The sequence below is a fragment of the Microcaecilia unicolor genome, chromosome 10 (genome assembly GCF_901765095.1).
Source record: "Microcaecilia unicolor chromosome 10, aMicUni1.1, whole genome shotgun sequence".
NCBI lineage: Eukaryota > Metazoa > Chordata > Amphibia > Gymnophiona > Siphonopidae > Microcaecilia > Microcaecilia unicolor.
The window spans coordinates 219822746-219834795 of NC_044040.1; the positions used below are offsets into that span (position 1 = coordinate 219822746).

The 12050-nt window shown below is 42.3% G+C and overlaps 1 protein-coding gene across 1 annotated transcript in view; it reads left to right on the plus strand.

Annotated features, from left to right (window-relative positions):
- Positions 1-12050, plus strand: part of PSMD2 (proteasome 26S subunit, non-ATPase 2) — a 62324-nt gene that overhangs the window by 40830 nt on the left and 9444 nt on the right. The window contains exons 15-17 of the mRNA XM_030216227.1: positions 5552-5697; positions 7244-7327; positions 11207-11375. Coding sequence (XP_030072087.1) covers positions 5552-5697; positions 7244-7327; positions 11207-11375 — 399 coding nt within the window. The remainder of the gene's footprint in view (positions 1-5551; positions 5698-7243; positions 7328-11206; positions 11376-12050) is intronic.

Sequence of the window (12050 nt, forward strand, 5' to 3'; positions counted from 1 at the left end):
CATTTTGGTCGCTCTTTGAACTTTTTCTAATTACATTATATCTTTGAGATATGGTGACCAGAATTGAACGCAGTATTCAAGGTGAGGTCGCTTTGTGGAGTGATGCAGAAGTATTATGTTTTTGGTCTCATTTTAGCATCCTTGTCCTAATAATTCCTAGCATCCTGTTTGCTTTTTTGGCTGCCACCACAGATTGGGCAAAATATTTCAACATATTGTCTACCGTATTTGGCAAGTAGCCACCTGGACAATTTCCACCTAGGGCAATTCCCCTTGGTCATTTCCCCCCTCGTGCTCTTGTATAAATCCATGGTGAGGCCCCATTTAGAGTACTGTGTGCAGTTCTGGAGACCGCACCTACAGAAGAATATAAACAGGATGGAGTTGGTGGCTACAAAATTGGTAAGCTGTCATAAAACATTAAGGAAAGGCTTATGAACCTCAACATGCATACGCTGGAAGAGAGGCGAGAGAGAGGGGATATGATAGAGACATTTAAATACTTTGGTGGCAGTCTACACCCACGATTTGGGAGACAATTAAGAGAATTATTAGAAGGAGATGCAGCGGGGCAAATCTCAGTGTCCTGGTTTTATAATAAATTAGGTAGGCTCGCAATGGATCGGGACCTGACAGAGGTAGCAAATAAATGGAGCATAGAGTCGGGCAAAAACATCTCTACACAGTTAATATCGTCAGCTCTTCAGAGTGGGGTAGCCATAGTTCACAATGCAGAATTACAGGAGTGTCACTTTCGCACCATTCATCGGGCTTATTTCTCTCAGAGACAAGCTTTTAGAGCAGGAGTTTTGACCACACAGAACTGTAGGAAATGTCTTAGGTTGGAGGCAAACTTATTCCATGGGGTCTGGCAATGTAGGTCAATATCATCATTCTGGTCGGCAATTGGTAGATGCTTGACAAGGGTGTTGGGGCGCACAATAACTATAACATTTGAAAGAGCTATATTCAGTATGCCTAGACTCTGGATGGGAACCACGAGGGGAGAGAAATTGTTTCTTAGCAAGGCCTGCATTTTGGGGAAAAAATGCATCTTACTTCACTGGACTAATGATTGTCCACCCTCCTTTTGGCACTGGAGGAATAGACTTCAGGAATTGCTGACATGGGAGTCTAGAGGGGCGGGACTGTCGCCGGGAAGGCAGCGGAGGTTTCTAGCAATATGGGGGGCATATATAAATACTATATCACCTAAGGCGAGAAGCCATATCTTGAATAGACTTCCCTGGGACCAGTAAAGGGAATTTGACTATAAGCAATGCGCAGGGAGGGGACGGGAGGGGAGGGGGGGAATTTGGGGGAATAAGGAAAAGAGATTTTGGTTAGGAAGATTAAAGGCTGGATATGGCCCTGTTTATCAGGATCCTATCTGGCATTTGTTTAATGAGTTTCAATATATATCATGGTTAATTCTTGTTTCAGGGAAAGTTTTAGATGATGTAGGTTCAGGTCATCTTGAAGTTAATAAAGTATACCAACTTGAGAAGGGAAGGGAAAGGGGTGGGGGGCATAGGGGGGAGAAAAGTTTCTAAAGCATAACTTAGACGGATGTTTTGCACTATCTTTAACCCTGTTATACAAGAGGTTATTGCCGCAATATTAAGCGGGCACATATGTGATCTGCTGTTTATGTAGATCAGGATAGGCTAACAGTCAGCAATACACAACAAGAGTTGTTATTTGAATTCAGTATTTTATTTAGAAGTTTATGTAACAACAAAGATATAAATATTATGTTCACAGTAACAAAGGTTTGGGGGGGGAGAGAAAACGTGGGGGAAAACCCTAGATAACAGAAGTTAATGATTTATGCATATAAGTATGTTGTGTTCTTTAAACAATCTTACATCGAAATGTATATCCATGTATAACATGCTGAACCATCAATAAAAACTGTTGAAACATAAATACTTTGGTGGCATTAATGTGCAGGAGGAGAGCCTTTTTCAATTGAAGGAAAACTCTGGAATTAGAGGGTATAGGATGAAGTTAAGAGGAAATAGGCTGAGGAGGAATCTAAGGGTGGTGGATGTGTGGATACGTGGAATGGCCTCCTGGTGGAGGTTGTGGAGACAGTCTGTCAAAATTCAAAAAAGTGTGGGACAAGCACATGGGATCCTTGGGGAAAAGGAGGAATTGCATACGTACATAAGTATTGCCATATTGGGACAGACCGAAGGTCCATCAAAATATATAATATAAACAGGAAAAAGAACACTTTGTCCACAATATTGTTGGATCCATGAATTAAGAAAATATAAATCTAGGGGAAAAAAATGTCACTCGGTTATCACATACCCGTACACTGTTCCCCAGCCAGTCTATTCAGTGTTCGTTTGAGACTGTTCTATAACATTTATTCTTTCTTTAGCTACAAGAAAATCCTCCAATTGTTTAGGTTCAAAAATTTGAAATTGTTTACTCTGGAATAATACAAAGCATAAACAAGGAAATTTCAATACAAAATTGGCGACCAATGCCAAAAAGGCATTACGCACACTCTTATCACTTCTCGCTTAGACTATTGCAACTTGCTTCTCACAGGTCTCCCACTTAGCCATCTCTCTCCTCTTCAATCTGTTCAAAATTCTGCTGCACGACTAATATTCCGCCAGTGTCGTTATGCTCATATTAGCCCTCTCCTCAAGTCACTTCACTGGCTTCCTATCCGTTTCCGCATACAGTTCAAACTCCTCTTATTGACCTATAAGTACATTCACTCTGCAGCTCCTCAGTACCTCTCCACTCTCATCTCTCCCTACATTCCTCCCCGGGAACTCTGTTCACTGGGTAAATCTGTCTTATCTGCACCCTTCTCCTCCACTGTTAACTCCAGACTCCGTTCATCTTGCTGCACCATATGCCTGGAATAGACTTCCTGAGCCGGTACGTCAAGCTCCATCTCTGGCCGTCTTCAAATCTAAGCTAAAAGCCCACATTTTTGATGCTGCTTTTAACTCCTATCCCTTATTTTATCATCCTCACTTTAATATTCCCTTATCTCTTGTTTGTCCTGTTTGTCCTGTTTGTCCTAATTAGATTATAAGCTCTGTCGAGCAGGGACTGTCTCTTCATGATCAAGTGTACAGCGCTGCGTACGTCTAGTAGTGCTATAGAAATTATAAGTAGTAGTCTTTGGGATTCCGGAATCTTGCTACTCTTTGGGATTCTGCACAGAATCTTGTACTCTGGGATTCTAGAATCTTGTACTCTTTGGGATTCTAGAATCTTGCTACTCTTTGGGATTCTGTATGGAATCTTGCTGTTCTTTGGGATTCTAGAATCTTGCTACTCTTTGTCCTTATCCCTTATTTGTCCTGTTTGTCCTTATTAGATTGTAAGCTCTGTTGAGCAGGGACTGTCTCTTCATGTTCAAGTGTACAGCGCTGCGTATGTCTAGTAGTGCTATAGAAATAAGTGGTAGTAGTATAGAAGGCATGGAACCAAACAAGCCTAGCAGTGATTAGATGGCAACACCAGCAATTGGGGAGCAAAGCCAGTGCTGGGCAGACTTCTGATTGTGGCTGGACAGATTGAGCTTCATTAGCTGGAGGACAAGGTCAGTGCTGGGTAGACTTCTACAGTCTATACCATGAAAAGGATGAGGACAAATCATGGTCAAGTATACATACGTAGTTCATATCATACTTTATGCGATGAGTTATCTTTGGCAGACAGGAGGGACTGTACAGGTCTTTATCTGCTGTCATCTACTATGTTAGTATATATCTGCTTTATATTACATTAATCAACATTTGTTTCCCACATTAGCCGTGAAGTTCAATGTGGCTTACAGTCAGATGAAAATACAATGTACAGAATTAATTTAATCAAATAGTCAGTATAGGAAAGCAAAACTTGAAAGGACAAAGAAACTCGATGTGGAAACTCAAAAGAATAAAACCTTTTTTCCCAAGAAACATCTTCCGCACACTAGTACAGTCATTAGTGATAAGTCACTTGGACTACTGTAACGCCCTGTATGCAGGCTGTAAAGAACAGACCATTAAAAAAACTCCAAACAGCCCAGAACACCACAGCCAGACTCATTTTTGGAAAAACTAAATATGAAAGTGCGAAGCCCCTAAGAGAGAAACTGCACTGGCTCCCGCTCAAGGAACGAATTGAGTTCAAGATCTGCACAACCGTTTACAAAATCATCCATGCAGATGCCCCACTCTATATGTTAAACCTCGTGGACTTACCGCCCAGAAACGCCAAAAGATCGGCCCGCAAATTCCTCAATCTGAACTTCTCCAGCTGTAAAGGAATTAAATACAAACAGTCATATGCCACTACTTTTGCGTACAAAAGCACACAGATATGGAACGCATTACCCATGACCCTGAAAACCATGGACAATCTAATCAGCTTTCACAAATCGTTGAAGTCACATCTCTTCAACAAAGCCTACAAAAGACATCCTTAATGAAGTAAATCATTCCTTAAACCTCTCAGGTTCATCAAAAAAACACCTCTCACATGACCTTACCTAACACCTTCCCATCTAAATCCTCATCTACCTTCAGCCTACTATCGATTGGGTGGACTTTGGTCCTGAGGAACTGAGTTCGATTCCCGGCACAGGCAGCTCCTTGTGACTCTGGGCAAGTCACTTAACCCTCCATTGCCTGCCGCATCGAGTCTGCCATGAGTGGGAAAGTGCGGGGTACAAATGTAACAAAAAAAAAAAAAAATAAGATCATGTAATGACCACATCATAATAACACTCTGTAAGCCACATTGAGCCTGCAAAAAGGGGGGAAAATGTGGGGTACAAATGCAATAAATAATAATAAATAATAATTATACTAAGGGGCCATCAGGAATTTACGAAACAGAAAAGCTTTCAACACTTTACAAACCAGTACTTTCCTGACACCTGCTTTCTAAAGGTAATTGATTCCACCATTTAGCGGCCTGATAGGAAAACTGGGATGAATGGATAACATTATAAAAAAAACCTTATTGCATTTAGGGAAACGAAGAATCAAAAATTCCGTAGATTGTGATTTAACATTCCATTCTGATAAATTTATAGTCCCTGCCTATAATCGGGGCAACTCAAATATAATTTGATGGACTAGTGAACTGAGTTGAAAAATGGACCGCATCTCAACAAAGATGTGACTTTCTCATATTTAGATACTCTGAAGATTAAATGTGCCATGTTTTTTGTGCTGTTTGAAGCTTCTTTAACACTTCCTCTTTGCAGCTAACATATATTATTGCAGTAATCGATGTTAGACATTGCTAATGCCTGAACCAATAGAACATTTCAGTAGAAAAATAGTCTCTAGAACACTTCAGTTTTCACTGCTGTACATAATTTGTTTGTCATGGCCTGCTACTTGAAGTTCAAGTGTTAAATGATTATCAATTATAATTCTCAGAACTTACAGGCTGGACTTTTAATTTATAGGTAATCTTATCAATCATAAAACTGTCATTCCTAACAAATTGATGATGGCTATTTGTGTTCTCTCCTTCCTTCCTTGTGCCTGTGGTTGGGCCCTTCTCACTTGCCCAGGGTCTGGTAATGTGTTAAAGGTCCAGCAGCTTCTTCACATCTGCAGTCAACACTTTGACTCGAAAGACAAGGAAGAAGACAAAGAGAAGAAAGATAAAAAAGACAAGGACAAGAAGGAGAATTCTGCAGACATGGGGGCTCACCAGGTATAGAGAAGAATAGCATGAGGGAGGGTGAGGACTTTTCCAGATATAGAGAAGAATGGCATGAGGGGCATGGAGACTTTACTAGGTATACAGAAGAGAGAAAGGGATGTGGGGTGGGAAGGGGCTCTCCAGGTACAGAGAAGAGAGAAAGGGATGTGGGGTGGGAAGGGGCTCTCCAGGTACAGAGAAGAGAGAAAGGGAGAAAGGGATGTGGGGTGGGAAGGGGCTCTCCAGGTACAGAGAAGAGAGAAAGGGATGTGGGGTGGGAAGGGGCTCTCCAGGTACAGAGAAGAGAGAAAGGGAGAAAGGGATGTGGGGTGGGAAGGGGCTCTCCAGGTACAGAGAAGAGAGAAAGGGACGTGGGGTGGGAAGGGGCTCTCCAGGTATAGAGAAGAGAGAAAGGGATGTGGGGTGGGAAGGGGCTCTCCAGGTATAGAGAAGAGAGAAAGGGACGTGGGGTGGGAAGGGGCTCTCCAGGTATAGAGAAGAGAGAAAGGGACGTGGGGTGGGAAGGGGCTCTCCAGGTATAGAGAAGAGAGAAAGGGATGTGGGGTGGGAAGGGGCTCTCCAGGTACAGAGAAGAGAGAAAGGGATGTGGGGTGGGAAGGGGCTCTCCAGGTACAGAGAAGAGAGAAAGGGGGGTGGGGTGGGGAGGGGATCTCCAGGTACAGAGAAGAGAGAAAGGGGGGTAGGGTGGGGAGGGGATCTCCAGATATAGAGAAGAGAGAAATCCATGGATAGTACTGAGGTTTTGTGATCACAGCACACATTAACGCAAAGGCTACTGCTACTTGTGTCTTCATGGTTTGGGTAAGTGGGAGGAGGATGAGGGAGGGGAGTAGAGAGGAAGTCTGTTTATCCTCTGGAGTCACTTGAATTTTTAATTATTAAAATGGGGTTGTATCCGATAAATGTTTGGAAAGCACTGCATTTGAGGGAAAGGAGTGTGACGTGCAGGGGAGACTTGCCTGGTATAGAGAAGGGAGCGAGGCTTGATATTTAAGAGGTGTAAACAAAGAATGTAAAATGGCTTTCCGACCATATTTGTCAAACAAGGCAGCTGCCTATATGAAGCTGTACTGAGAAAAGCTTAGATGCTTCTGGGAATGATTATGTAATGTGTTTGTGAAAGGCAATTAGTTACTCGAGTTAAATTGTTATGGAAGGGGAGAGAAAAGAGAACTGCATCAGAATGGAGGGAGGGTGAGAGAGGGCTGGATGGTGGTGGTTGTCATAGTGTTGAGGGGAGCATGAATACATGGTACATGCATTTTATCCCTGATAAGTTTGGAGGTAAGAATGCTTTTTGAAGATGTTCTCCTTGGGATACATTGGAACAAACTCTTGTTTTATTATGCATATATAATGTATCTATTCACTACAGTTGCATGACCAGGAAATGGCAATCATATGGGGAGGGGCAGAGACCTCTAGTATGGTAAACAAAAATACCTATTGCCCCTTTCCTTCTCTTGTTCCATGTTCTGTCCCTTTGCTGGTGTTCTCTCGCTCCATCTTAAAATTCTCTCAACTTTGTTTTGCACAGGGTGTGGCTGTTCTGGGGATTGCACTCATTGCAATGGGAGAGGAAATTGGAGCAGAAATGGGTCTACGTACCTTTGGTCATTTGGTAAGCTGGACAGTGTTTTGGTATTACTGGATCCAACCTGATATAATCATTGTATACTTTCAGAAGAGAAATGTGAACATAAGTGTTGCCACACTGGGACAGACCAAAGGTCCATCAAGCCCGGTAGCCTGTTTCCAACAGTGGCCAGTCCAGGTCACAAGTGCCAGGCACGATCCAAAAAAAGTAAAACAGATGTTATGCTGCTTATCCTAGAAATAAGCAATGGATTTTTCCTAGTCCATCTTAATAACGGCTTATGGACTTTTCATTTAGGAAATTTATCCAAACCTTTTTTAAACCCTGCTAACTGCTTCCACAATATTCTCTGGCAACAAATTCCAGAGTTTACTCATTGATTGGAGAAATATTTTCTCTGATTTGTTTAAATTTGCTGCTTAGTAAACCTGGTGGATTGTTTGCTCAGAAGTCTTATCTTCGACTCAGTGGCAGCCCACAAACTTGAATCGAGGCCTCATCTATATAAGGTGGGAAAAGTAGAGAGAGCCTTATCTGGCCACTCCTGGAGGTCTAAATGAGATCTCTGAGGAGCCAGAGGGGCAGCAGGGTGAGAAGTTGAAGAACATTGCAGCAGCTCTGACTGTCTGTGCTTAAGTAAATAGGCCTGGTGTAAGAGCAATATAAACTCCGAAGGAAACAAAGATCCCAATGCTGCTGAACGCTCTGTTGTGCCCTGAGGCTGTAAAATGGTGACTGTGCCTGGTATGTAATCGGCCAGAGGCTGCTGACAAAATAGCACCTGTTCATGCGCTCTTCTGCATCAAACTGCGCAATAGCCCTGCCGGAGAGCCCGAAGACTTCAAATCCAAAGATGTGCCTGCCGCCACCCGTTTCTTCCCCATCCCACGAGATTCCCGGCTTGCACACACTGCAATGCCTTATCACCGGCTGGCGGGTCCTACAGTGGGAACACTGCTTAGGTGCCTCTGTGTGAGTCGCCATTCACCCTGATTGTCACTAGCGCAGCACAACATGTCCCAATGGTGAGTCAGGATCCTTCCTCTACACCAAGTAGGACTTGCAGCCCTCCAAGTGGTTCTGAGTCAAACTGTAGCCTGACTTACCACTGATGTCTGCTCCCCCAAGTTCACACTCTCCACAAATGTTACCACAGATGAGAGAGGCTCAGGATCAGTGTTCCCTCTAAGGCGTGACCTGTGTGCAAATGTTTTTTCAAGTAAGCACTGAAAATAGCTCCACAGCCAAAAAAGAGCCTGGGGGGGGGGGATTTCCCCCTAAGTTATCTGCAGAACAGGAGGGACCCCCAAGCCATTTTAGTGTTAATTATTTAAAAAATGTATTTCAATTCATAATTTCAGTGAATATTCAAAGTTTCTCTTCTGACGTTTTCTGTCTTCCATAAACTATATCAACATTAAGTCTGTCCAGAAGTTAAAAACAATTTAATTCTCAAGTTTTCCAAATGTTCTGCATCCAAGCAATTTCTAGATTTTGTTTTCACAGTCAGCGCTTGAGTCCTGGAATGTGCCACAAACGTCCAGAAGTAAAATAACACGGTGAAGTGATCCTGTTGTTTAGCAAATGTGACCATATCTGCAAATGTCTTTACAGTTCCAGTTTCTAATTTTTCAGTGATCAGTATCTTGAACTCTGGATATTGGTTATAAATATCCTTTTGAAGGGAATTACAGTCTTTATTCAGTAGTGCACAGTACTTAAAGGCAAACCTATTCATCTATTCAAGTCCGAATGTAACATTTTCCAGGTTCTCAGGTCTAGAGAAACATTCCTATTAGTCCACTCCTGGGCCAGTCCGGAGGACTAAAGGAAAGCAAATTAACAGGTAATTTCTCCTTATCAAAGACAGAGCAATCTTTCAATTCTTCATCTGGAAGCCAATTGTCCATATGGTCTCATTTGACTTTGTTTTAACTGGAAACTGAAATGAAGAGAGCAGATTACGTGTGGTTTTTTTTCTCGCCCCCCTGGAAATGTGGCACGTCTCCCAGATACTGTGTCCTAAATTCCTTGATTTTTGCTTTGGCAAACTGAAAAGCTTCAACGGTAGAAAATACACTTCTTTGCAGAATTTTGTACAAGACTACCAGTTCTGCTAGAACAAATTAAGTATCAAGAGAGCAACATGGTGCTCTGCATTTTGTAATTTATCCAAGGGGTATTTGTGAATAGGATCATTTTCTTCCACAATTTTTCTGCTGTATTCCACTAACACATCATAGTTCCTAATCACAGCATTTACCGCAAAATATCTGGATAGCCATCTGACCCCATTTATCGCTTTAAACACAATCGCATCTGCCTCTGGAGCCTTGACTTCTTCAAATTTTGCCTTCTCAAGGGATGACCTACAGAAAATTGTATAAATAGTTCTTAGCAAAGTCTTAGTCTCCCTTATCAGGAGAATGTCTTTCCAAGCATCATCCATTCCTAGATCTTCATGATGTGTCACACAATGTTGCTCCATATAAAGCCCTTGGGTGGTGATGCGTTCTTTTTAAAATTATGTGAAATTGATAAATCCGTCTGTACGTGCTGACTAATGTACTTGTATTTAGAACATAAGAATAGCTATATGGGCCAGACCAGTGGTCCATCTAGCCCAGTATCCAACAGTGACAAAGCCAGGTGTCTCTTGGAAACTGGATATTTTTATATATATTTTTACAAACAGTTCCGTGTTCAGTATCTTTTCTAAATTACTCGGAACTATGAGCATCTTATGCAAAATAGGGGGGTCATGGCTTCTTTCTGCTCTTCTCATCGAAGAGACATGTAAGGCATACCTGAGTTCCTGTCGGTGTCTGGTTTTATTGCATTCGTTAATCATTCAGAGCACCTTACAAAGGAATCGATATACAGGAAATATTCCCAGATCAAAATAAACAAATGAAAAGTAAAACAAAAACATCTTATACAGTTTTTTATTGTTATAACACACAACTGCATACACTGAACTTAAAACAGGCTTGGGAAGGGCCGTGTTTTCATGTTTTCCTAAATGTTAAATAAGCCTGCAGTAAGCTTTCTGTCCCTCTGGACCTGTCTGGACTGATGGCTTATGAACTCCTGCCAGCAAATGGAGACTGAGAGCTGCTGATTCCTGTGTCATTCTCTAGCTTTGATGGCTCATTCCACCAGAGGCCAAGCAGCCTCATGGGCAGAAAGCTGTCTAGTGCCTCTACTGGATATTTGTAAGGCAGCTGTGTGGTCTTTTTTGCATTCCTCTGTGTAACACTATCAAGTGGATCTTCAGGCTCATGGGGGCGTAGCCTAATTCTTGTGGGCAGAACTCTTGGGGATCTGCCCTCTAAGGTTACTACGCTGGCACGTCTCCTTATTGTGAACTGGTTTGGAGAGACATGGAAGGAGAAATTAGGTCTTAACTGTAACTTTCTTTCCTTTAGTCCCTCCAGACTGGTCCAGAACCTTCCCAGATTTAGGAGTGTGTCTTTTGTTTAGTATTGAGGGTGTGAACTTGTAGGTGGTTAGGCTGCAGTTTTTAAAATAAAAAGTGTTCAGAAGCCAGTTCAGCTCCTGTTCACATAAGAGATATAGTGGGAATATAGAGCTCTCGGAGAGAGAGAGAGAAATACTGACTGTCTGAGGGACTGGACAACAGTCTGGACCAGTCTGGAGGGACTAAAGGAAAGAAGATTAGCAGGTAAGACCTAATTTCTTATTCAAAGCTGAAGTGCTGCATTAACAATTTTTGGGCTGATGTAAGTGAATTTACTGAGGTATATCACCGCCACATTTCTCTCAAGCTTACATTTTAAACATATGTGATGCCAGATTGATCCTTCCTTCTTTATCTGATGTTATTGGAGGACGACACAGCTGCATTATTTTCATCCCTTTCTCTTTTTTGTTTTCTGTCAGCTGCGGTATGGAGAGCCTACCCTGAGGAGAGCTGTCCCACTCGCTCTGGCTCTCATATCTGTCTCAAATCCACGCCTTAACATCTTGGATACACTCAGCAAATTTTCTCATGATGCTGATCCTGAGGTCTCTTATAACTCCATCTTTGCAATGGGCATGGTTGGCAGTGGTAAGAATTGCTCTTGTAATAAATAGTACATGCGGTTTACTGGCAGTGGTGAAGGGAGAAAGGACATGAAAACCCAAAGGAAAATTCAGTGCTGAGTATAGGGTTTGTTACATTTCTCTATTTGACTTGATATACCTACTTTCAAAAACTGTTGAAACGTTTTACAATCTTAACTTGCTGTTGATGTTGAGTTGCTATGCTTTCTAAATCCCTAGGTGAGAGGAGAAGGAAGCCTGGCGTAACTGTACTGTTCAGCTCCTGGAAAGAACTAAACTGCCATGTCTTGCGTGTGTTGGGACCATCTACTGTGCTTATTTTTAGTAGATGGCTTAGCAGTGTTGTTCTGCTGCCTTTAGGCCTCTAGAGCCAGGTCATTTTGCCAGGAGTCTTCATTTGCAAATGCCTGAGGATTTTTTTCTTATTTTATATCCATTTCCTTCTTACTTCCTGCAGCAGGTCCTTGGACAAAGACTGTGTACCATGGCACTGTCTGGGTCCCTGCAATCATAGGTCCTCAGTTGAGCCACTGGGATCACTGCTATGCAGCAAGACATTCCTTCCCCCGCCCGCCAGTCCCAAGGGCTATAAATGCCATTTCCACAGCAGACTTTGGCTGGAGGACTCATCTCGTTATGTGCTGTGTTTTAAATTGTGTACGATTACTTTTTCTGTTTT